The 26,197-nt window shown below is 48.8% G+C and overlaps 1 protein-coding gene across 1 annotated transcript; it reads right to left on the bottom strand.

Moving 5' to 3' along the window:
• Positions 1-274: 274 nt before the first annotated feature.
• LOC136397518 (arylacetamide deacetylase-like 3) lies at positions 275-7,161 on the bottom strand. Its single transcript, XM_066372013.1, has 4 exons — positions 6,994-7,161; positions 4,403-4,619; positions 2,833-2,896; positions 275-1,049 (listed from the first exon to the last, which is right to left on the bottom strand). The coding sequence occupies exons 1-4, from the start codon at positions 7,159-7,161 to the stop codon at positions 275-277; spliced, it is 1,224 nt and encodes a 407-aa protein (XP_066228110.1).
• Between the last annotated feature and the right edge of the window lie 19,036 nt (positions 7,162-26,197).

Genomic DNA, 26,197 nt, shown 5'->3' with positions numbered 1-26,197 from the left:
TTCATTTAGGTCAATTGAAGTTGGTTCAGTGTCTTTTCTTTTCCAAGTGAGAGGAGGGGAGATAGAGCGACAGACTCTCTCATGCGCCCCCAACCATGATCCACCTGGCAATGCCTGTCCGGGGCCAATGCTCTGCTCAGAAACATGCATTCTCTGATTCTAGAACCTAGAGCGAGAGGAATGGCGGTCTCAGTTCCCTCCTTAGCCTCACTCAGCATCACCAACATCAGCAACAGAGAGTCCCATAGGGAACTGGGTGATGGTGGGACCCACATCACAGCCCCTTTACAAACTGGACTGCGACGTTCAGAATCCTAGTTGCACAGGGGAAGTGCGCACAGCCCATGTGGAGAGTGGTAAGCACTCCGTGAAAACCATCCTCCATGTGGTGCCACGTCACTGGGACTCCCAGGTCCTCCAGTCTCTTCTTGCACAACAGCGAGTTGTCTCGGAGAAAATCGTACTCACAGCTCACAATGCAAGCTTCCGGGAGCCGAGACATGACCTCGTCCTCTGCAATCAGGGGTGAGTTCATCAAATCCAGAATGAGGTTGGTCTCTAGGTAAGCACCCTCATTCAGGGGCGCCCGAGGCTCCTGACAGTAACCTCTCTTCTTAAACCTCTCCGGGATGTTTTCTGAGCCCATCCACTTTCCATACTTCTCCCAGAGTTCAGCAGGCAAATGGGCGCCTCTCCTGATGGCGCTTTTCCAGGAGGGGTTGATGCCCAGGTAATAAAACAAACAGCGAAAGGCAAAATTTTCCGTGAGCATTGGGGCGTTCTTGTTCTGCTGGTAGGAAGGGAGCTGGAAATCCATGCACTGGAGAACGGGATAGATGAGGATCTGAGCGCGGATCTTGGGGAGGTCTGTACGGTCCAGAAGTATTTGAGACATGGCCATTGCCACGCCCCCTCCCACGCTGTCACCACAGACCACAACTCTGGCTGGATCCACCCCATACTTATCCAGGGACCGCAGGAAGTGGACCGTGGCCGCGAGGCTGTCTCTTACCATGGCTGGAAACCTATGCTGGGGTGCCATGCGGTATCTAAAACAGAATCAAGGAACATGGCTTACACTCCTTACCTGAGCAGAGCCCAAAACACCTGTGTCTAGCGTCCTTGAGCCCAAATATCTTCCATTAACTTCTCTATCTGAAACCTGAGCAGAGAAAGTTAAGGTATGGGGCTTAAATGAGCTGCTGGACCTAAAGTCATCAGTGCCCGGGCACATGGGCTCGGTAAGTGGTAGCTGTTATTCCCACTGTCTCAATCCCAACTTGGGGGACACAGGCTGTGACCACAAAAGCCCTGTCATCCACCTATCGGTCAGATACTTAGCTATCACCACCACAAAACCCATCCCTCTGGATCTACCTTCTGGTGCTACTCTGACTCAACTGTTCTCTACCTTTTGGATTCTTTTACAAGCAACCTCAGGCTGGCCTGGGTTTAGATTCTACATAACACTGCCTTGCACACAGGTTTTGTGGACTCTCCTCTTGAAGACTTCAGTATTACCAAGGGCCAACAGGTAACATACAGCCCGCCTCCACCCCAACTCGAGCCCATGGCTTCTTGCTCAGGTGGCTGTCACGCAGGTGCAAGTTCATCAGCGTGGCATTGTTAGTGAGACCCTCCCATTTTTCAAGAGATTCCAGACATCTGGGTTTGGGGAGAAATTTCACCATAAGTGCCCGCTCCCTAGCTTCAAAAAGAAAGGGAACACCTTATAATTCTATGGGATCACCAAAGCTTCTCTCAGCCATTTCCGTTCTGATATCCCTGTATCGTAGCTACCTGGGTCAGCATGCTTTTACTCCTAAGCTTTGTCCACCTTGGAGTCACAAAATGACCTCCTGGCTGATATTTGCTAGTGTATCCTACAGATGATATCTGGGTTCAGCCCAACCAGAACAGGGAGACATTATCGGGGCCAGCCCTGGATCAAGAGTCCCATCCCCCTGCAGAAAGGGGTTTGGAATCAAGAACTGGCAAGTGAAGCACTTCTCCCGGTCTCTTCCCTCACCCAGGACTGACTTCTGGATGCTTTACACTGCTGTACTTTATTAGCTGTGCCCCAGGAAAGCCGGCAAGGGTAGCCCCACACAGAGGCTGCCATTGATATTTCTTCATGGCCAGTGCATTTAAACAAAATTGCTGGAAAAGCATGACCAGCACTGTGTAATGATGTGTCAGGCAGGAGGACATGTCTTCCTGTGTGTCCAGGTTGTCTAACGCCCAAGGAGGGTCCTCCCAGGACTCTCTGCCCCGTATCCACCAAGCCCTCTTCACCTGTCCAGGTTGGGTGACTGACTCGCCAAGATCAGCTAGGAGAGGGAGTGGCTTTTTTAAATTTTTCTCTCTTCCTTCCGCAGACCTCACCACTGAAGCACTTGGAAATGATGTGTGGTGTTTGCGGTTGTCCCGCTGACGGCCCAGGGCACCGAGGACAGGTAGTGGAGGGAGGTGCCAAGTGTCCAGGATGTGAGTGAGGGCTGTTCTGCTCAATAGAGTATCCACCCAAAAGGGCACCTGCTGTGAAGCATGGCAGCTGATCTGCTTACCTGAGCCCTCTACCCACCCAGCTGCTGAGGGACGCCGTGCACAGGAATGCCACTTTGAAAGGTACCATACCCATGGGCCGCCCGCAGGAAGGACGGACCGTTCTCTGCCTCTCTGTCTCTCCCTCATTCTTTCTCTCCTCCTTGCTGGCTTCCTGCTGCTGGTGTCCCTCCGGCCCCTTTGCCTGCCTGAGTTCCTACCCCCCACCCTGTCACTCCAGGTCACGGCCTGGTTTCCCCACCCCTGCCTCTCCTCCCCTTTACTCACCCGACTGATAAAACCACTGAGTCACTCTCCTTGGACAAACAGCAGCATATTACATGGTGAGTGTCTGGAAAATAAAAGGTTTTCACGTCATTAGGAGGGCTGCTGGGCTTCCTTTGCCCATCAGTGGCTGCCCCTTCTCACTGGCGGCCACCACAGACGGAGCTCTTGGCTTGTGACTCTTTGCTCGCAATTATCTGAGAAGCTGTTTGGCCATAGAATACAGCGGTTCCGTGTGGGAACTCTGGAGTCAGACCCAAGTTCAAGTCTCTATGTTGTCACCTTTGCACTTGAGCTGAGAGAGTGTGGGGCACATCCCTTCTCTCCCTGAGGCTTGATTTTCTCATCTGTAAAATGGGGTTGATGAAAATGACAGGCGTGGGGAATTTCAATGAGATAATGCACATAGTTAATACTAGTATTTATAAATATTAATACATTTTCACTGTTACTATCATTTATTATGCAGACCATCCCCAAACTACAGCTGCATTAAACCCCCTATTCTACAGGGTGCTGCAATAGATCCTGCATTCCACAGACTAGAGAGCACTATAAAGGGGCTTTTCCCTAATTCCTACTGTGTGTGGGTGGGGAGGGGGGAAATGATATCATAAAATTATCTCAATTGTGAGTTTTTTCTCCCGTTAATTTTCTTTGACTCTTTGGCCCTCATCTTTGTTTATGTCCAAATATGTCTCAGCCCATACCTGAAGTGAAACAGAATGATGTATTTTAATTTTCCTCATTTTTAAAAAATCCTTATTTCTAACTAAGTAGAGGTGGTGGTTGAACAACACAAAGTACCTAATGCCACTGAACTGCACACTTTCCAACGGTGTTTTATGTGATGTAAATTTCATATGTATAGACAGGTGTCCCCGCTTTAATTAAGGTTTGCTTTAGGTCACTGCGTCTTGACGAAACACCTACATTTAGTACCTGTTTTTGAGGTAGCCGAAGGAAGTCCAAAGAGGATTTTCACTTTTATCAAAAATAAAAAATAAAAAATGGAAAGCAAAAACAGCGTTCAGCATAGGTTTCTCAAAGAAGCCCTTCCAGGGCAGCACCCGCCCCAACCTGGGCAGGAGAACCAGGTCCCCTCTCCTGGGGACCACGGTCCACATCTCAGCATCCAGCCCAGAGCTGTGCAGAATCTGTGAGCATCTGGGCTTTGCCCGGCCTCATTTGGTGCATCCGTTACCGAGATGTGTCCTAAGATAATTGCTTCTTTGCTTAAGGGTGTCATGGGGACACTATTGCTGAGCGGGAAAAGCCTGCATAGACACGTGCAGAGATGCACACGTACACACACACACACACACACACACACACACACACACACACATATAGTGTATCTATACCTCTGGACTTCCCCAAAGAGATCAGTATGTTCCATATCTTTACCACCTCAACAATCTAGGACCTGCTAACTGCCCTGGTGCTTCTTGGTCATAACAGCGGTTTTAGATCCCTGGAAGGTGAAAGAAGGGCCTCCTGCTAGAGGGAGGTGCCTCCTCACACTGCCCTGAAGCTGTCACACCACCAGCCAGGGGCGGAGGGAAGGACTTACTCAAGCTCCCTAGTATCCCCGCGCCTCCGTGGAAGAACACGACGCCCGGCCGGAGGGCGCGGGAGGGCGCCTTGGGCTGGAACAGTCTCACCGGGATAGTCCCGTAGCGCAGGTTCTTGACCGCCACAGCCGGGTCCTTCTTGAGTGGCCGTAGGTCGTGCAGAAAACGGGCAAATTGGGGCATAGAACAGATTCTCAGTTTCTCAAAAACCATCCCCTGTTGGTGAGAGAACAGGAAGTTCAGCGGAAGGATTTCTGCGTGTCCCTGCTGGAGGCCAGCTGCCTGCCCCAGGTGCGCCATGCCGACTGGCCCCGCCCCGTGCTACACACCTGCAGAAAATCCCTGGTCACACCGCCCCAGCGCCAACCTCTTCCAATGGCTCTCCGCAACCCCGCACACCACCAGCCCTGCAGACCAGGCTTCTGGCCACCCTGGACCCCTCTACCTGGAACGCCCACCGCCCCCACGGGTCTCTGGTCCAGCTCAGCCAGGATATGACATGTCTTCTCAGGGAGTCCCTTTTGGGCCAGCCAGGACAACATGGTCCTGCCAGTACTGCTGCTCTTTTGAGGTTCTAACAGCAGTGTGGTTATATTTTTTTAAAGCAGGACAGGGGAATTCTTATCTTTTAGAGATACCTACGGAAATATTTTTAGATAAAATAATATGATGGGGGATCCACATCATAAGGAAAATAGAAGGAGGGACAGTTCAGGGGCACAGATGAAGCATAATTTTCCTGGAGTCACGAACACCATGGGGTGGGGACATGGGGCTTCTTTCTACGATGGTGCGTGTCTGAAAGTTTGTATGATAATAAATAAAACTAAATAAGATGGGCTCTTCCCCCAGGACACTGTCTTCCCAGGGGTCCCTAACCCTTCCCATGCCAAAGCCTTTCCGCCTTGTAGTGAAGCCCGTGACCTCATTGCAGAATGTTTTTGAATGCATACATGGATGACAAGGCACTTTTATTTCAATATAGTTATCAAAATACTGAACTAAATGTGTGACACAGTACCATACGGGCTTCCTCATTTACACCCTGAACAGCGAGTTCTGGCAGCTGCTCTGATACGATCACATCTCAAAGGAATGAGGTGTCTATGTGGTTTTTCACAAAATCTGCCCAGGTGTAACGTGCTTGGAATATATGTGATTCCACTTGGTGACAAAGTCGCAACTCCTACTGTCATGGCTGTGGTTTGTCACCCTCATCTATATGGAAGGACATACTACATTTTCATTAGAGGTTAGTGAAAATGGGGTGATTTTTTCCCACCTAAATCTAGGACCCCTTACCCCTGTCACCATTTGGGGCTCAGAGAACCCCACTGAGAAGCCCGGCTGTCCCCCCAGCCCAGCTTGTGTTCCTCACAGCACCTGCCACTCTGGAAATCATTTTGCTCATATGTTGCTGTCTTCCCACCCCCACCCCCACCCTCCCAGTGCCCACTCTTCCCCCAGCCCTGCAGGAAGAATCTGATTGGGACTTTATCTCTCTCGCCCATCACTGACCCTCAGAGCTAGAACTGGCAGATGGCACACAGTCGTTGTACAACACATCTTTGTAGAAAAAAAAACAGTCAACTAGTAGCAATAAGGCTAGAGCTTAGGGAAGGCTCACTCTGTGCCAGGCACAGAAACACACTCCACTCACTGCATCCCCACAAAACGCTGACGTTGGGACTGTTAGTTCCCCTGTTTAGTGGATGAAAAGACTGACTCAGTGTGTTTGGGAACCGGGACCATAGACCATGAAAGTCAAAGCCTGATAAAGTATCAGAACAAATCATCATCTCCTGTGATTCTGACCCGGGTGGGAATACACCTTTGGCTCCTGGATTCTTCTCCAGCGAGGCTTTCCCGTGAGAGCCGGCCTTTGTAATTGCTCAGCATTAGGTAAGAGACTTAAGAAATATATTCTCTCTACATCATTCCTGCCTGGGACAGCACCGCAAGTCCTTGCTGCCACCTCGACATGCTCCTCGCTGTGATCTAGTTATAGCTATCTCGTTACCTTACAGACACCAAGAACAACAAGCAGAATCCAACTAGTGACATAAACAGTCCCCATCTCTCCAAAGCAATAATATTAATTGTGTGTGTGTGTGCATGTGTGTGTGTGTGTTAAAGTCACATTCTGTAGTTTCACTCCTCTGTACTAATTGACTAATTTGCTAGCGTGTCTCTTTGTTTTGTCAGTGGCTGATTCTAGCTTTCAGGTAGGCAGTCTGGGGACCCAAAGATTCAGAACAACTCATTTCTAACATCCCAGCTTAACAGCACGCTGCGCCGAGTACCGTGGGGGAGGTAAGACAGGAGACAGGGCCGGGGAGGGCCACGGTCTTGTTGTTGTTGTTTGTTCTCAGAGAATGGGAATCATTTTGAATTTTGTGGCTATCAGCCCACTCAGCTGAGAAACCCTGGGGAGAGGCTGAGAACCACTGGTCACCAAATAGGTATTATTCATGATGGAGACTATACTGCCAGCCTCTACCATCACGCTATTTATGTTATTCAACTAGAAGATTGTCTTATGTTTTCTCAACACCGTCCTTAAACTATCACTAATAAAACACAAACTCACCAACTCCACGGACAGCTGGAACAGGCTGTGGAGGATCCGCAGTTTCAGGGGTTGTCCAATGGTTGCAGGGATGTCCACAGTGAAGAAATTGCTACAGATGACCCACAGCGCAAACCCCACGAAGAACACGCAGGCTGCTATAAGGAGAACCAGGAGAAGGACCGCCATCATGCTGTTACTGGCCCAGATGAGGCCACGCAGAGACTATGCTCAGCGCACGCCACTTAGGACAGGGTTTATGTCAGCAGATTGCCGACACTTATATCACAGCCTTCCCCACCTCCTCATCTCCCAAAGGCATTGGCTCAGCCTAGGTGAGTCACAGACTCAGGTGAGGACATGGTTCTTGCAGACACACAAAAGGAGAAAGTGGCTCCTGCAGTCTGCCCCATCTGGAAATGAGAGCTCCAAGGTCCCAGCATATGTCCTGGCCCCGCTGCTGGAAATGGCCTTGGATGAGTCCCCATGGACATTACCAACACTTTCCCTCCACCTGTTCTCCGTCCTCCTCACCCATCCCCTAATTCCACTTTGACCACACTTACTGTTCCTGAGTCTGCCAATGAGGCCCCAGGACCTTTGCACTTGCTTTTCTCTATGCAAAGTTCTTTCCTCAGATGTCAGCTGAGCTCAACCCTTCCTCTATTTCAGGTCTCTGATTACACGGCACCTTCAGAGTGAGGCTGTCCCTGGCCACCATATTTAAAATTATAACTCCCCACATATACACACACCTGCTTACTTTGTCTTTATGGCTTTTATTATCACCTGAGGTAACACATACTTTACTTGTTGTGTTCTGTCTGTAGAATGTATCCTCCCTGAAGACAGGTAGTTTTGTTTTGATTCTTGCTTTATCTCCTGAGGCTAGATCAGGGTTTGATACTTAGCATGTGCTCAGCAAGTGTCTATTGATTGAAGGAATGAATAAAAAGACAGTGTTCTTTATATTGTAAAGCAGGAAAAAAATGATCTTAATCATCTTTCCAAGTGAGGTCAGAGATTGCTGTCAGTGCTAAAAATCCTCCCTAATAACAAAGTCCCCCTCACACAGTCGGAACGATGACATCTCTCCTACCTCCCCACTTTGAGGTCAGAGCAATTGTTCTCAAACGGGAGGGATTTTACCTACCTCCCTCCCTCCAGACAGCTGGCAATGTTGAGACATTTTTAATTGTCACCACAGGTAGAAGTGCGGGCTGGTACTGGCAGCTCATTGATAGATGCCAGGGATGTTGCTAAGCATCCTACGTGCACAGACAGTCCCTACAACAGGAGGTTATCTGGTTTGACCTGTCAGGAGTGCTGAGGTTGAAAACCCTAGGTCAGTGAGACTTGGATTTGAATCTTGGCTCTGCCCAAGGCCAGCGTTCCGACCATGAGCAGGTTACGCACAATCTCTGAGCCTTGGTTTCCAAATCTATAAGATGGGAATAAGAGCAGTACCTGCTCCATGGAAATGCTGGGCTCATCAAAGGCACCGGTGCCTGAAAGGCATGAGCGTGAGCCTGGCACGTGGGGCACAGACCGAGACGTCACTGCATGTTCTCCAAACCCCTCCACTTTCCTCGTGGACACACGTCCCAGGCAGCCGGGAAGACAACACTTCCTTGGTGCACCTGGTGCACCATGGGATGTGTGCTGGCCAGGGGCTCTGAGTGACGTTGCTGTGGCCCCTTCCAGGCCTGGCCGGAGAGTGTCCATACAATCCTCCAGAGGAAAAGGACCACTGGTGGCTAAAGCTCACAGTGGCAGAGCCTGGATCCCAGTGTCACTCTCAGAGGTGGGGACTCCGCCAGGAGCACCTGTCGGGGTGCATGATCGAGGCGTGCAGGCTTGCTGTGTTCAGCTCTGGAGACGCAGGATTGTTTGTGAGGGCAGCTAGCCTCTGCTGACCCGCACTGCTGCCCAGACAGCGGAGGGGGGGGCAGTCTTCAACACCAACCTCTACGTTTTGTTTAATTCTGCATAGCTCTTGCCTGCCTCCTTTGGATTTTATCCTCTGAGTGCTGGACACAGGACTCCCTCCTGAGAAAGCCACGGATTCTGATCCTGGAGCCGCACATCCCCGCCACTGTCTGAGAGGGAAAGCGAGAGGACCCAGACTGCAGAGACCTGGGTGTTCTTCTGGCTCTGCCCCAAACACGCACTTCATTGTGCACGTACCTTCCTCTCCTTTCAGTTTCCTCTTCTGCAAAATGGAGCTGAGGTCCCTGCTCCAGCCCTTTGCACGCATTAACACGTTTGGTTCTTCCCTTCTTGTCCTCCTGCTATCGGTAAAGAACCTCAGCCTCAGTCAGGTGAAGTGGCTTTTCCAAGGTCACACACTCACAAACGGAAGGTGTACAAGAGCATCCTCTCCAAAGAAGGCTCTTCTCTGGCCCCTTATTTGGAGCAACACCAAAATGTCAGTGAAGAAAGGGAACATCAGCAAAGCACAGTGTTCCTGTCTCCCCTTGACCAAACAGAACACTCTTGGCACTAACTTCCGCCTCATAGCATAACCGCTGCCGGGTTACAAATCTGTGTTGGGGTGAAGATCTATTTTACTATATACTATCAGTAAAGAACCATCTATCAGCTATTCTGACTTATGATTCTTTTTTTTTTTTTTGTATTTTTCTGAAGCTGGAAACGGGGAGAGACAGTCAGACAGACTCCCGCATGCGCCCGACCGGGATCCACCCGGCACGCCCACCGGGGCGACGCTCTGCCCACCAGGGGGCGATGCTCTGCCCCTCTGGGGCGTCGCTCTGCCGTGACCAGAGCCACTCTAGCGCCTGGGGCAGAGGCCACAGAGCCATCCCCAGCGCCCGGGCCATCTTTGCTCCAATGGAGCCTTGGCTGCAGGAGGGGAAGAGAGAGACAGAGAGGAAGGAGAGGGGGAGGGGGTGGAGAAGCAAATGGGCGCTTCTCCTGTGTGCCCTGGCCGGGAATCGAACCCGGGTCCCCCGCACGCCAGGCCGACGCTCTACCACTGAGCCAACCGGCCAGGGCCTGACTTATGATTTTTTTAAAAGATCTTCTTTGTTTTAAAAAATTACCCAAGTAATACAGGTTCATTTCAGTGTATCATTATCATGACTTTTTTCCTCACACTGACAAAGCTTAGACATCAGAGTCCCTCATCCCTAGGGGACACCTGTGTCAGGCAGGCATTCAAATAATCCTTTCTGGATCTTTGTGATGTCTTTGGTTCATTCGGCTTTTAAAAATGTGTACTTTCCTGAGACTCCTATTCTTGTTCTAAATATGTATTTACTCTTGAACCTAAATTGTATTCATAATTTTGCGTTTATTTTTTGAAGGAAGTTCTCAAAATTATATAAGCCCCACAAACCTGGCTCCATGGCAGGGTGTGTGTGTGTGTGTGTGTGTGAGAGAGAGAGAGAGAGAGAGAGAGAGAGAGAGAGAGAGAGAGAGAGCGCACATGTGCATTTAAGTGGAGGCATATGGGACCTGTCCTCTGTAACCTGCTCTTTTCATTCAATAATGGTCCATGTTAGTAATGTGATTCCTTAACCTAATTTTCAGTGATTAGAGAACACTTCACTGTTCTATTGCTAGTATGTGCTGTAATTTAGTTAACCAGTCCCCTACTGTGAGACATCTCTAGATGGTCCTAAATCTTTTCAAAACTCTCATTTCTGTGAAATAAATCCTGAAATGTATAAGGTCTACCGGAAAGTTCTGTCCGTTTTTGGAATAAAACAAAATACAAATTTTTCTTACCATCAATAAACTTTATTAAATAATATAATTGCCATTATTATTAATGATTTCTTGCCAGCGTGAGGGCAATTTGTATATCCCATTTTTGAAAAATGTTTTCTCTTTTGATGCAAAAAATTGAACCAGTGCTTGTTTGATATCTTCTTCATTTTTGAATTTTTTGCCCTTCAAAAAATTTTGTAAGGACAAAAACAAGTGATAGTCGGAGGGTGCTAAGTCCAGGGAATATGGTGGATGCGACGGAATTTCCCAGCCTAGTTCTGCAATTTTTTGACGAGTCCCCAAAATACAGTGGCGTAAATGAACTTTATCAGTAGCCATGGGTACACTATCACTTCACACATAAGACTAATGTGAATCAACTTTGTTTCAGTTAATTTGCTATGTCAGTATGTATACATTAAGTGATAAAAATAGAGAAGCACACATGCACCAAATAAACATGTGTTTACGTGTCAAAACTTGTTGTGATAGAGACGGACAGAACTTTCTGGTAGACCTTATATAATTGATGGGTCAAACATAAAAATATTTTTCAGGCTTTTTATACATATCAACAAGTTACCCTTCAAAAAGTTATGCGAATTTACACTCTTACCCCACACTACAGTGTTGATGGTTCCATGAAAGCTATCTTTGCCTGACCAGATGGTGGTGCAATGGGTAGAGCAACAACCTGGGGTGCTGGCTTGAGCGTGGGATCATAGACATGACCCCATGGTTGCTAGCTTGAGCCCAAAGGTCGCTGGCTTGAGCAAGGGGTCATTGGCTCGGCTGGAGCTCCTAGGTCAAGTTACATATAAGAAAGTAATGAACAACTAAAGTGCCGCAACTATGAGTTGACACTTCTCATCTCTTTCCCTTCCTGTCTTGTTTAAAAAACAAACAAACAAACAAACAAACAAAAACCACGGGAAAGAAAAGAAAAAAAGAAAGCTATCTTCAATATGGGGCCCTGCCACTGGTACCCTCGGTCCTCCAGCCTCTCTTTATACAGCAGGTGTCATCTCTAAGGACATCTTGCTTTCAGCTCACAAGCCAGGTCTCTGGAAGCTGGCAGGTGACGTCACCATCAACAACAAAGGGCAAATGTTTTTTGTTTTTACTTTCTGAAGCTGGAAATGGGGAGAGACAGTCAGACAGACTCCTGCATGCGCCCGACCGGGATCCACTCGGCACGCCCACCAGGGGCGACGCTCTGCCCACCAGGGGGCGATGCTCTGCCCCTCCGGGGCGTCACTCTGCTGTGACCAGAGCCACTCTAGCACCTGGGGCAGAGGCCAAGGAGCCATCCCCAGCGCTCGGGCCATCTTTGCTCCAATGGAGCCTTGGCTGCGGGGGGGAAGAGAGAGACAGAGAGGAAGGGGGGGTGGAAAAGCAAATGGGCACTTCTCCTATGTGCCCTGGCCGGGAATCGAACCCGGGTCCCCCGCACGCCAGGCCGATGCTCTACCGCTGAGCCAACCGGCCAGGGCCGGCAAATGTTTTAAATTAAGGCTCTCTGCCCTCTTGATGGGCTCCCTCCCTAAAAACTCCAGACTCCTTGAAGGTATAGCTTCTTTTCTTAAAACTCTCAGGTATGTCACTTCCTTTATCTTGTCTTAATGTCCAGAGATAAATGGATACCATTCAAAATATTGTCTCTGCAAGAGAGGGGAATATTGATGTGAGAACCCACCCTACAAAGAACAACGCATGGGGGAACAAAGAACAAACCACGTGTTGGTTCTGCTGGTGGGAAGGCAGTTGGAAGTAACAGAATAGAGGTCTGGGCAGAGGAAGGCCTAGGACCTGGGGGGCAGATATGGCGGGATCTGGGGCAGGTGTGGCATGCTCAGGCACATTCAACAAATCATAGCCCCCAGTCTTCCTCCAAAGCCGTCTCCACAGGCGACCACCTTGGTTAGGTCCACCCCATAGGACTTCAGAGTCTTCAGGAAGATGATGGAAGCATTCAGATGATCAATAAACATGGCCAGGAACCTGTGTTCATGGACATTCTGGTATCTGGGGAGGAATCAAAGACCAACCATCAACATAATCATCTCTCTTCTTACTAATACACTCCACCCCTTAGAACTAGTCTTACCCTGCATTGGAAGAGAGAAACCTCACTCCCCATCGGCCTCCATCCAGGAACCGCCACTGTGCCAGGCACTCTCATGATTTGCTCCATCCTCACAGCATCATATATCTTAAGCATTACTTGTTGAGAAACAGAAAGAAGACTCGTCCATGAGATAGAATTAGAGTGCCTTGTGTTGGTCACCCAGCTTGAAGGAGGAGGATTTGGAGGGAGGTTCTGGATCCATGTCTGCCTTTATCTCTCCCTTCCCCCACTCCCCACTCACCTGTGCTGGAACATTTCTCTAACCAGAGGCAAAGGAGTCTGAGTTGGCTCTTGGTCCTAGATCATTTGTTTTTCATCTTGGCCCACATTTTGCATATGATGTTCTTTCTCTCTCTCTCTCTCTCTCTCTCTTTTTTTTAGATTGTATTTATTCATTTTTAGAGAGAGAGGAGAGAGAGTGAGAGAGAGAGAAGCATGAGGAGCAGGAAGTATCAACTCATAGTTGTTACTTGTTGTATGTGTTTTGATTGGGCGAGTGTGGAGTTTCGAACCAGCGACTTCAGCACTCCAGGTCAATGTACGCTGCGCCACCACATGTTAGGCCAAAGACCATCTTAATTTGGTCTGTGAGCCTGTTCAGGGACCTCCAGAATTCTTTGCCTAGTAGCACTGGGGGCCTCTACTGCATCAGGGTAATTACCCACAGCACACATGGCCGATCTTGAACAAAACTGTGAACTTGAAACTTACCTATGACCTTTACCGTCTTCAATATGCTCGTCGGCTGCCACACATTCACCTGGAGTCTCTCCATCCAAACCTGCTCCTTCCTCTGTGGCAGGACACACCAGAGCGGCCAACCATTCCAGAGTGGCCGCACCATTCTACATTTCCACCAGCAATGAATGAGTGCTCTGTTTTCTCAGCATCCTTACCAGCATTTGATGTTGTCACTATTTCCCAACTTAGCCAACCTGGTGGGAGTATAGTGACATTTCATTATGATTTCTATGTGCTCCTGATCATTTAATAGCTACAACCAGCTAACATCAGTGGTGTGTAAATTGTATAGTACACTCTCTCTTTAAAAAAACAAAAAACACAGGAAAGAAAAGAAAAAAAAGAAAGCTATCTTCAATATGGGGCCCTGCCACTGGCACCCTCGGTCCTCCAGCCTCTCTTTATACAGCAGGTGTCATCTCCAAGGACGTGGGAAACTAATTCCATCATCACCCACAGGACGATTTCTGCAGCAAAGCGAGGAACGTGCATAGAAGGGAAGTAGCTAAGGGCAGTCGGTATCCTCGTGCCACTTTAAATCTGAACGCACCAACAGATGAGCGCAGGTCGGAGTTGGCTGCCGAACAAGCTATGGAAACAATTCTCAGTGTTCCTGGCTGTCTGGGTATTGCAGTTGAAGATAAGGAATTTTGGACCTGTTGACAAGGAATAATGCTAGATGACCCATGTCAATTAGCAAGGCACTACTAGGACTGACTAGATGGACGGCAGAGGGTAGGCTGGGAGACGATACTGTTCACCTGTTCACCCACCTGACAAATACTTGTGGAGTAACTACTATATACCAGCAAGGGGGGGTGGGGGGCTTCCTCTATGAAGCTGGGTGAAGGAGGCACCTCACCCAGGCTCCCAAATACCCTCCCTGTTCTGAGGTGGCAAATGATGCACTTCCTCTCTCGCTGGAACTGGTGGCCTCCACCTTGGCTCGAACAACCTCACGGGGACGGCTTAGCGTTCTTTATTCTCATACCGCCATGTACAAAATAGACAAACCAGGGCATGGAGCGAATTCCCAGCTTCCCAAACTTATACCTCTGCCTGAAAGGGGGAAGGTGAGGGGGAGTGCAGGCCACCCGGTTGGTTTTAGGATGAAGCAATGCATTTCACCCAGCTGGCTCTGCCCAGACTTGCCGCTGGTCTTAGATGGGGCTTTCCCCTCTGGTGGGTGATTGGCAAAAGCTGCTTATCACGCTTTCAAGAAGAGAGGTGGGTGTGAAAAAGAAGGAAAGGGGAGGGGTTCCTTCTCATCAGACAGAATGTCCCCTCGGCCTCTGTACCAAGCCCCTTCGGCCCAGTTCATCCCGGTCCTACACTGGCTCTTTCGTCACTCCTGACATCCCAGCACCTTGGTTCCAAGGTACCCTCACGTCTCCTTTCCCCATTCGTTTAACACACATTTGTAGGAGGACACTATTTTCCGGGCCCAGGGCCACATGATGACATTCACGGACCACAGGCACTTCTGCCTCCCTCCATATATAGTCTATAGCAAAGCTGAACGTCTGAATCCAGAATATGCCCTTGACTTTGGCCCTTTGGAGCACAGACTTCGCAGCCAGAGAGATCTGTGTTCAACCCCCACTTCTGCAGCTAAGTCTGTTACACTTTCTGTTTCAGTTCTTCATCAACCTAGGGAATAATTATGTGTCACTTGAAGAGCTTGCAGGTGGGTTAAATGGCTTGTCTACGGAGAGCACCATAGAACAGAGAGTACCATAGAAAACACTCCGCAAAGACCAGCTGCCTTCCCCGTCCATGGTCTGAGCATCTGCCACGTGCCTGCTAGGGACTCAGGGTTCCATTCTCTAAATGTGACAAAGGCAGTGCCCAAGGGTACGAGGCCACAGGTAAGCCTGTGGAGATGGTAACCTGAAGGTGGAAAAGGTGTGATTGGAACCTGGTGGCCACAAACATCCCACAGAAATGAGTTGATTAGTTTTCCTCCCAGACGTTGCTAGAGAGCTGACCTGTTATTCTGCAGACTGGGTCATCTGCCCAAAGGCAGAGAGAGCACAGGGAATTTGCTCTAATGGGCGCAACTGTGGACCCTCCGTGTGGCTTCAAGGAAACACCAAAAGCCTTAGAATATCCTCAAGGTCCTCAAGAGATTGAGGAACACTGACTCGTTTCATTTATTCATGCTGTCATTGGTTGATTCTTGTATGTACCCTGACCGGAGATCCAACCCACAACTTCAGCCTATCAGGACGATGCCCTAACCAACTGAGCTAGCTGGCCAGGGCCCCTCCAGCATGCTCTTAGACCTGACTCCCTCATCACCCCTCATCAAGGGCCTCCCCGGGCAGGTATTTCCCTCCTCCTACCTGCCTTTTCTTCTCCACTGCACCCTGCCCACCTAGCACACTCTGTTTTAATGGGCTGCTGAGTGCGTCACCTGGTGGTCTGTCTCCTCCCACTAGCGGGTAAGCTCTATGAGAGACACTTTTGTCCTCTTCGTTCACCACTGTATTCCCAGAACCTCAAACAGGGTCGGGACATGGGTTCAATCTGTGTTTGTTCAATGCAGTGTGACTCTACTGCTCTGCATTTATATCCAGAGGACTCTGCAAGGGCTGGAGACGGTGCTGCCTCAGGGGCCACGCACCTTCGTATTTATTTTAAAATTCTTTCCTTCCTTCCTTCCTTCCTCCTTTCCTTTCCTTTTCCTCCCTCCCTCCCTCCCTCCCTCCCTCCCTTCCTTCCTTCCTTCCTTCCTTCCTTCCTTCCTTCCTTCCTTCCTTCCTTCCTTCCTTCCTTCCTTCCTTCCTTCCACATTGCTCTGAGGACAGAGGAGTTCCTGAACCTTGTCCCAGGACTGGGCTGGCAAGTCCTCAGCCTTCCTGCCACACTTTTCCGGACTACTGTCCCCCTATGCCCTGCACTCACTGTGCAGAGAACAGGTACCCGATCGATGTTCATTGAATAAAAGATTAACCAGATGAATCTAAACAAATGAGGCGGTGAACGGTGACATGCAACAAAGCCCCCAGAGGGAGACCCCAAACGGCCAGAAGGTAAACAGCAGCATGAAACCAGCTCCAGCTGGGGTTTTATCAAAGTCAGAGACTCACAGCACTACAAGGGGGCCCACTTTATAAGCGAGAGCGCCAAGGTGCAGAGAGGCTGAGACACCTGTTCTGCGTTACCAGCTGGCGACCAGCAGCTTTAGGGCTCAGCTGGCGGCCGATGGGGCAACCTCTCCATTTTCTCCAGCTGCTTCAACTTCGAAGTCACACTTTGAATGTGGGAATTATCAAGAATTTAAATGTTACCTCCACGTTCCATAGCTGAGTTGGCCTCCCTTCCTTCTTCTCTCTTCAGCAGTATAGTTTTGCTCATTTTTCCCTCGTGACAACTTTTGAGAGCCATCACCCCCTGCCCAGACCAGGTGGCATCAGCTTACTGCCCAGCTACAGCGGGCATGCCATTCATCCCATTTCCTTTGACTTTATTTCTCTAATGAACCTTCTAGGTGGGCATTATCTCCACCCCCTGTGATATTTTTCCTCTGAGAAAGCTAAGACGCAGTAGAGATCAAGGGCATCCCATGGAAAGGGAACTTGAACCCCCAAGGTGGGCCTGACCCCCAAACAGAATCCAGATGGCCTCCTTCTATTACCCCTGTTTCTCAGCCTGGGCGCCCTCTACATATGGGGCTGGATGACTCTTTTCTGTGGGGGTGCTGTTCTGTGCACTGCAGGATATTAAGTAGCATCTCTGGTCTCCACCCACGAGAGGCCAGTAGCATCTCGCCTGCAGTGACAGCTAAATATGTCACAGACATTGCCAAATGTCCCCTGTTGACCAAAATCGCACACACCCGCCTCCCGTTGAGAACCGCTGCTCTGCGCCATGGCGCCTCTGGCCCTAATGCACAGGATGTTTCCTAACGCGGACCCACATCACAGGACCCCCAAGAACACGGATCCTTCTTTGCCTCCTATTAGTATAAAGAGGCATAATGTTCCCTGGCATGTGAACGCAGCCAGAATGCCTGGGTCAAATCCTGGCCTTACACCTAGGGGATCGGAAGATGCCACCCCACAATCTGCCACTTTAGCATAAGGATCACTGTGAGCTGAAGAAAACTGAAAAACAGAGACCTTCCAAAATGCTCTCTGCTCTCCCCAATTTACCTAAAAGTAGGGCATCAATTTCCCTCTGTAAAGATGTCTCCGTCCCCCATCTCACACCAGGAAGGCCAGGACAACACAACGCTAGACTCTCATCGGCCCCAAGGTGACACAGACAGAAACCTACCCAGCAAACCAGACTACAATGATCCTTCTCTTCCTCTGTGTGCTTACTCACCTTCCACAGTTATTGCCCCTAAAAGCCTAAACCTATTTTCCTTTGTCTTGTCGCTTCACTATAAATGTATTGTTCTTTGTCAAAATGGTGTACCAGCGGTTCTCAACCTGTGGGTCGCGACCCCGGTGGGGTTGAACGACCAAAACACAGGGGTCGCCTAAGCCTTCGCCGGGGTCGCGACCCACAGGTTGAGAACCGCTGGTGTAGACACTCCCAGGCCTAATCGCTTCTCTAAGGGTAAGCTCCCTGTGCCGTGTAAAGTCCTATCATCACTAAAACGTGGACGGACGCCTTTGCTCCTGTTAGCCTGTCCTTTGTCAGTCTAACGTCCGGGGTCCTAGAGGCAGAAACGAAGGAGTTCAGAGGAAGAGGGCTTTTTCTCCTCGACAGCGCGAAAGACAAGCTTTCCATGGACTGCAGTGCCCACCCCAGACACCGTAGGATCCAGGGCTGTGCTTCGTGTTTGCTGGTCCTCACCAGCCGACACCTGCAGCAACCACAGACTCGGCTCTCTCCAGCATGCTGGACTCTCACCCTCCAACTGGAGGCTCCCTCCTGACCAATGCACATTGTGATTGAACCAGCTGAGTAGGACCTTACAGACTCGTTCTGCCCCGCCCACCCCGCCCCACCCCGAGCAGGACCACCGCCTGCTACCCCTTCCCAATTTCTAGCATACGAAAGCCCCAGTTCTGTCCCACCAGTGAATACTCCAAGAATTTTGTCACCAGTCACCGCTCCCTTGCCTGACAAGTAAAGATATTCAGCGTCCACCCACTTTGATGGTCACTGCGCCGGCCCTCGCTTTACCTTGAACAAGTCCTCGGCACAGTGCCTGGCACATCGTGAGTGTTCAGTAAACATTATCCAGTACTGTTATTACTTCGCACCCTATGCACATGCTCTGCCCACTTTTATCCAACCTAAGCTTCTCGGTCCCGTTAGCAGGACGGACTCATCCGAAAGAAAACCTGACCCATTTTATGGTCGGCAGAGAGATGCAGTGCAGAAGCCCACCCTGTACTGGGCGGCTGACAGGAGGAGGGACATGGGCAGGGAGGCAGTGCTCACCCAGGACCCTCACGCTGACCCCCAGGCCCAAGGTGCACCAAGGAGGAAGGAGGGTCCACTGTGAAGTGACCTCTGTGCTCTTGCTCTTGCTCTTTGACGGTGAACAAAGAAAAAACTGTCACCTGGGGAAGACTTAGTGTAGCTCTTTCTCTGCTGCAGACCTTATCATGCATGGGGTGGGGGTGGGGGGCTCCAGGGCAGAGGCTTTGGCGAATTCAAACCACTCCCGTGTGAAGGGTCAGAACTCCACCTAGGGAGGCCCTATCCCTGCAGGAGCTGAGCCCTGGCACCTGTGCCCAGGAGACGCGCTGCAGGTGGGGGACTTCTGGGGCATAAACCAAGCCCTGGCTGGGCTCCTAGGATTGCAAAAGCCATGCCATGCCTTGTGCTCTTGTCTCAGTTATAAAATCAGAGATAAGAGAGTGGCCGGTGTGCAGAGTTCAGCCGGAGTGAGAGGGAACAGACCCCAGGTGGGAGGCATTCCCACTGCTGTCTCCGTGCCCTGGCCTGACCTTCTCAGGTTAAGGGATCAGCTTCATAAATTCTCCTTGTATTAACTGTGGTTTTTATTCTTTGTTTTTGGTGCTTTAACATCTGTGGCCCTACTGACCCAGAAGGGACTGTCCCTGCTAGTGTTGGCCAATACCTCGTGGAGAGAGTAAACAAGGTTCCCGTAAGTGTCCTTACTAAATGCAAACCAGCTAACCCAGAACCCACACTTCCAAACACTTCCTCGATCCATCCGTCACGCTCGCTCGGGGCCACTATCCCCCGGCCTTGCTCACCCAGGGCCAGGTACCAGATGATTAGGGACAGCACCTACGCCCCTGCGACACTGAAGCTACTCAAACTAGCCACTCTGAAGCCTGTCTAACTGGCCTCGTCTGTCCCTTTCGTAGAAACCATCTCCCTCTGCCTCCTGACTGACGCTGGGGCTTCCTCGTGTGGCCTGGCAGCCACGCACCAGGAGAGCCATGGCTTCTCACCTTGTTTCCCGATCTAAATCCCTCACAGATCCGGAGTCCTCTGAGGGAAGAAGCCAGGTGCCCTTGAGGAAGGAGTCTGCATTTTTCCTCAAGTTCTTACCGCAGATGCCCCTCCGAGACCGCCCTAAAGGGGCCAGCAGCTGCTCACCAGAGTGACCATGCCCGGGACAGAAGAAAGCACACACACCCTCTGGGACTCCCTGGGTGCCGCTTTCCTGCTGAAGGTTTGTTCCTTGTAATTGATTGTTGCATTTTTAAAAATGTCTTAATTGCAGTCGACCTACAATGTTATATCTGTTACAGATGTACAACATAGTGATTACACATTTATATAACTTACAAAGTTATGATAAGTTTCTCACCCATCGGACATCACACATAGTTGTTAGATTATTGACTACATTCCCTGTGCTGTACCTTACGTCTCCGTGACTGTTTTTATAACGGGCAATTTGCATATCTTAATTCCTTCCCCCGTTACCACCCATCCCCCCAAAGCTCCTCCCATTGGGCAACTACCAAAATGTCCTCCGTGTCTATGAGTTCGTTTGTTTTGTTTATTTATTTTGTCTTTTAGATTCCACATATAAGTGAAATCATGTGATATTTGTCTTTCTCTGTCTGACTTATTTCAGTGAACATAATGCCTTGTAAGTCCATCCACGTTGTCACAAATGGTAAGATTTTATTCTTTTTTATGGCTGAGTAATATTCCATATATTATAATATTCTCACATCTTTTTTATCCATTCATCTATCAATGAACACTTATATTGCTTCCACATCTTTCCAATTATAAATAATGCTGCAGTGGACATAGAGGTGCATGTATTGTATATTTTTGAATTAGCATTTTCAATTTTTTCAGATAAAGACCCAAAAGTAGGACTGCTGGGTCATAAGACAGTTTTTTATGTTTTTTTTTTTGGGGGGGGGGTTGGTTGTTTTTTTTTATAAGGACAGAGAGCCAGAGAGAGGGATAAACAGGGACAGACAGACAGGAACGGAGAGAGATGAGAAGCATCAATCATCAGTTTTTCGTTGTGACACCTTAGTTGTTCATTGATTGCTTTCTCATATGTGCCTTGACCGTGGGCCTTCAGCAGACTGAGTAACCCCCTTGCTCGAGCCAGTGACCTTGGGCTCAACCTGGTGAACTCAGGGTCTCGAACCTGGGTCCTCCGCATCCCAATCCAGTGCTGTATCCACTGCACCACCGCCTGGTCAGGCAGACAGTTTTTTATTTTTAATTTTTTTGAGGGACCTCCATACTGTTTCCCACAGTGGACGCATCAATTTACAATCTCACCAATGGTGCGTGGGGGTTCCCTTTTCTCCACATCTTTGCCAATACTTGTTGTTTGTTGATTTATCAATGAATGATAGCCATCTGACAGGTGTGTAGACACTGGTTCTGAGTTGGCACTGACTCTGGAACAAACAACACTACAGTGGCGTCCCCTAGTCACAGCGAGGGCTTACCGTGGTCAGCTGACAGATGCAGTTAGTGAGCTCAAGTCCGGCTCACAGCGGGCCACACTGGCCCAGACTTGGAGACTGGTTGTATCCTTAGTTCTTGAATGTACGATTGGAAGAGACCTCCTCGGAAACTGGCACAGTTCCCACACTGGCTCTCTGATCAAAGAGATGAAGGTCATGGGGTAGGATGGACGAAATGGAAGGCCCTGTGCTACTACACTTTACATCCCGGTGACTGTTTTTATAACTGGCAGTTTGCACATCTTAATTCCCCTCCCTACCAAAAGAGGGAACCAGAAGCGAGGACTGCACTCGCCAGGGGACTGCAGAGACTGACGCCACCAGGAAAGACCTACAGGGAACACCTCTCACGCCCCAACTACACTCACCATCTTGGAATGCGCAGAAGTCATCGAGCCTGCAGAATGACTGTGAATTATCCTACATGTATGTGGTGACTCTGTTGCAGCTGCTGTCCCAGCTGACGCACATAAACACAGCCCGTGGCCCTTGGGATGCAGCCACTGGCCTGGCTGATGTGTTTTCCTCCACACCAACACGTAAGGAAAGCCAGAGCCATTTGCCTTTATTTGGCAGGGCTAACAGGACACCTTTCTAGTCTCAGCTCGGGGCTCTGTCAGTCATGCAGGAAGTATATAGTGTGCTAACTATACATATAAAGTTGGCGGAAGTGTGTAGTGTCCAGAGGTCATGGTCGTGACATTCCACCAGACATCACATGTTGATGACCACCACTACATTGATGTCACTGTGCTGACTGGGTCATATCAGCAGAAAGTTGCCAGTAGTTTAGATGCCGTATTAGTCAGGGTCCAGCCAGGATACAGAAACCAGGTGTCAAAGATAACAATAAACAGCCACTTCTCCGAGGGCAAGATCTTGTTATAGACGGGATGGCCATAGCTAACTGGAAGGGTTGCCAAGGGAGCCCTTCCTGAGAAAGTGCCTTGTTGGTGACATCCTGCTGCAAACTGCCTGCAGGGCACCCAGGGAAGCTGCTGGCCCCTGGGTGTGCGCCCTAGTGTACTGCCGGAGCCGGGGGCTGGGAAGCCGCTCGCTGCAGGACCCAGGGGCCAGGGAAATTTCATGCTGTAGGAACCGGTTCTAGAGAAACCACGAACTGCGGGAGTCCAGCCAGAGGTGCGCACCAGAACTAGGAAGGCACCCTGTCCTTTTATAATATTCCTCCAGCAGCCTTATTGAGAAACCTTCAGATTGTTCCAGCTGGTGGAGGAGAGATGGAGAGAGGAAGGGAGAGAGAGGGGAGGGGGAAGGGAAGCACTCATCTGTTGTTCCACTCAGCCATATATTCATTGGTTGCTTTGCATACGTGCCCTGGCCGGGGATTGAACCTGCAACTTTGTCATTTTTGGGATGACCCTCTTAACCAACTGAGCTGACCACCTAGAGCCGGTTGTACCATGTTGTATTCCCACCAGAGATGGATAGGAATCCCTGTTGCTCTACATCCTCACCAGCATTTGTTGCTATCAGTGTTTTGGATTTGGGCCATTCTAACAGGTGTGTAGTGATATCTCAGTGTTGTTTTAATTTGCAACTCCCTAATGACATATGCTGAACATCTATTCACATGCTTATTTGTCCTCTATCTTCTTTGGTAAGGTGTCTGTTCAGGTCTTTTGCCAATTTTTAAATCAGATTGTTCTCTTTTTTTATTGCTGAGTTTTAAGATTTCTTTGTATATTTTGGATAATAGTCCTTTATCAGATATGTCTTTTGCAAATATTTTCTCCCAGTCTGTGGCTTGTCTTATTATTTTAACACTGTCTTTCACAGAGCAGAAATTTCTACTTTTTTTTTTCTTCTTTTCCAAGTGAGAGGAGGGGAGATAGACTTCTGTATGTGCCCCAACTGAGATCCACATGGCAACCGCCATCTGGGGCTGATGCTCTGCCCATCTGGGGCCATGCTTGCAACCGATCTGTTTTAAGTGCCTGAGGCTGAGGTTCCACAGAACCTTCCTCGGTGCCCGGGGCCAATGCAGTCGAACCAATTGAGCCGTGGCTGTGGGAGAAGAAGAGAGAGAGAAAAGGGGGAGACCGTGGTGTGGTGAAGCACATGGTCACTTCTCCTATGTGCCCTGACCAGGAATTGAACCTAGGACTTCCACATGTCGGGCTGATGCTCTACCACTGAGCCACTGGCCAGGGAAAAATTTCTACTTTTATTTATTTTTATTTTTTTACAGAGACAGAGAGAGAATCAGAGAGAGGGATAGATAGGGACAGACAGACAGGAATGGAGAGAGATGAGAAGCATCAATCATCAGTTTTTCGTTGTGACACCCTAGCTGTTCATTGATTGCTTTCTCATATGTGCCTTGCCCAGGAGCCTTCAGCAGACCGAGTAACCACCTGCTTGAGCCAGTGACCTTGGATCCAAGCTGGTGAGCTCTTTGCTCAAACCAGATGAGCCCGCGCTTAAGCTGGCAACCTCGGGGTCTCGAACCTGGGTCCTCCGCATCCCAGTCCGACGCTCTATCCACTGCGCCACCGCCTGGTCAGGCAAAATTTCTACTTTTAATGAAGTCCAGCTTATTGCTTATTTCTTTCATGAATCCTTCCTTTGATATTGGATCTAAAAAGTCTTCACTGTACCCCAGGTCACCTGGATTTTCTTCTAGGAGGTTTATAGTTTTGCATTTTATATTTAGGTCTTTGATCCATTTTGAGTTCATTTTGATGAAGGGTGTAAGGTCTATGTCTAGATTCCCTGTTTTTATTTTTTCGCATGTACATGTCCAGCTCTTCCGGCACCATTTGTTGGAAAGATTTTTATTTCTCTATTGTGTTGCTTTTGCTCTTTTGTCAAAGATCAGTTGATTACATTTGTCTGGGTCTACTTCTAGGCTCTCTGTTCTCAACCATTGATCTATTTTTCTCTCCTTTTGCCAATACCACACTGTATCAATTATAGTAGCCTTGTTGCAAGTCTTAAAGATGGGTAGTATCAGTTCTCTGACATTATTCTTCTCCATTAATAGAGTTGGCGAGTCTGGATCCTTTTCCTCTCCATATAAACTTTAGAGAATCAATTTGCCAGCATTCACAAAATAACTTGCTGGTATTTTGACTGGGATTGCTTTGAAACTATAGATGAAGTTGGGAAGAAATGCCACCTCAAATATATTGAGTCTTTTTACTTTTCCATGAACGTGGAATATCTCTCTATTTATTTAGTTCTTCTTTTATATCTCTCTTCAGAGTTTTGAGGTTTTCCTCGTGTGGATCTTGTACATATTTTTGTTAAATTTTACACCTAAATATCTCATTGGTTAGGGGTGAGGGTGATAATATAAATGGTAATATGTTTTGAATTTAAAATTCCACTTGTTCATTGTTGGTATATAGGAAAGCAATTGACTTTTGTATGTTAATCTTGCGTCCTGAAACCTGGCTATAATTGCTTCTCAGCATTTTTGTTTGTTTTGCTTTGTTTGTCAACTGTTTTGTGTTTGTTACATAGACAATCATGTCACCTATGAACAAAGACAATTATATTAATTCTATTTCTTCCTTCCCAGTCTGTATACCTTTTTTTTCTTATCTTACTGCACTTGTTAGCACTTCTAATACAATGTTGAAAATCAGTAGTGAGCCTGACCGGGCAGTGGTGCAGTGGATAGAGCATTGGCCTGGTACACTGAGAACCCAGGTTGGAAACCCTGAGGTCACTGGCTTGAGCATGGGCTCACCAGCTTGAGTGTGGGATCATAGACATGACCCCATGGTTGCTGGCTTGAGCAAAGGGTCACTAGCTCAGCTGAAGTCCCTCAGTCAAGGCACATATGAAAAAGCAATCAATGAATAACTAAGGTGCCGCAACAACGAGCTGATGCTTCTCATCCCTCTCCCTTCCTGTCTGTCTGACCTTGTCTATCTGTCTCTCTCTAAAAAGAAAAAGAAAAGAAAATTAGTAGTGAGAAAGGACATTTTTGCCTGTTCCCACTCTTAGCAGGAAATCTTCAAGTTTCTCACCATTAAGTATGATGTTAACTGTAGGTTTTTTGTAGACATTCTGTATCAAGTCGAGCAAGTTCCCTTGCATTCCTAGTGTGCCAGGAGTGTTCACCATGACTGAGTGATGGGTTTTGTCAAATGCATTTTCTGCCTTGATCGATATGATTGTGTGGTTTTTGTTGTTCAAGCTGTTGATATGATGTATTACATCAGATGACTTTCAAAGGTTCAGCAAGTCTTGGAAAAATTCCACTTGTAGTTATGGTGTAGAATTTTTTTCATATATTGTTAGATTCAATTTTCTAATACTTTGTTGAGGATTTTTACACCTATTTCATGAGAGATAAATAGTCTGTAGTCCCGGGTTCAATTCCCGGCCAGGGCACACAGGAGAAGTGCCCATCTGCTTCTCCACCCCTCCCCCTCTCCTTCCTCTCTGTCTCTCTCTCCCCCTCCCGCGGCCGAGGCTCCATTGGAGCAAAGATGGCCCGGGCGCTGGGGATGGCTCCTTGGCCTCTGCCCCAGGCGCTAGAGTGGCTCTGGTCACAACAGAGCGACGCCCCGGAGGGGCAGAGCATCGCCCCCTGGTGGGCAGAGCGTCGTCCCTGGTGGGCGTGCCGGGTAGATCCCAGTCGGGCGCATGCGGGAGTCTGTCTGACTGTCTCTCCCCGTTTCCAGCTTCAGAAAAATACAAAAAAAAAAATAGTCTGTAGTTTTTTGTTTTTTTGTTTGTTTGTTTGTTTTGTTTTTTC

This window comes from Saccopteryx leptura, chromosome 3, assembly GCF_036850995.1.
Source record: "Saccopteryx leptura isolate mSacLep1 chromosome 3, mSacLep1_pri_phased_curated, whole genome shotgun sequence".
Taxonomy (NCBI): domain Eukaryota; kingdom Metazoa; phylum Chordata; class Mammalia; order Chiroptera; family Emballonuridae; genus Saccopteryx; species Saccopteryx leptura.
This window is presented reverse-complemented; position numbering and strand designations above follow the sequence as displayed.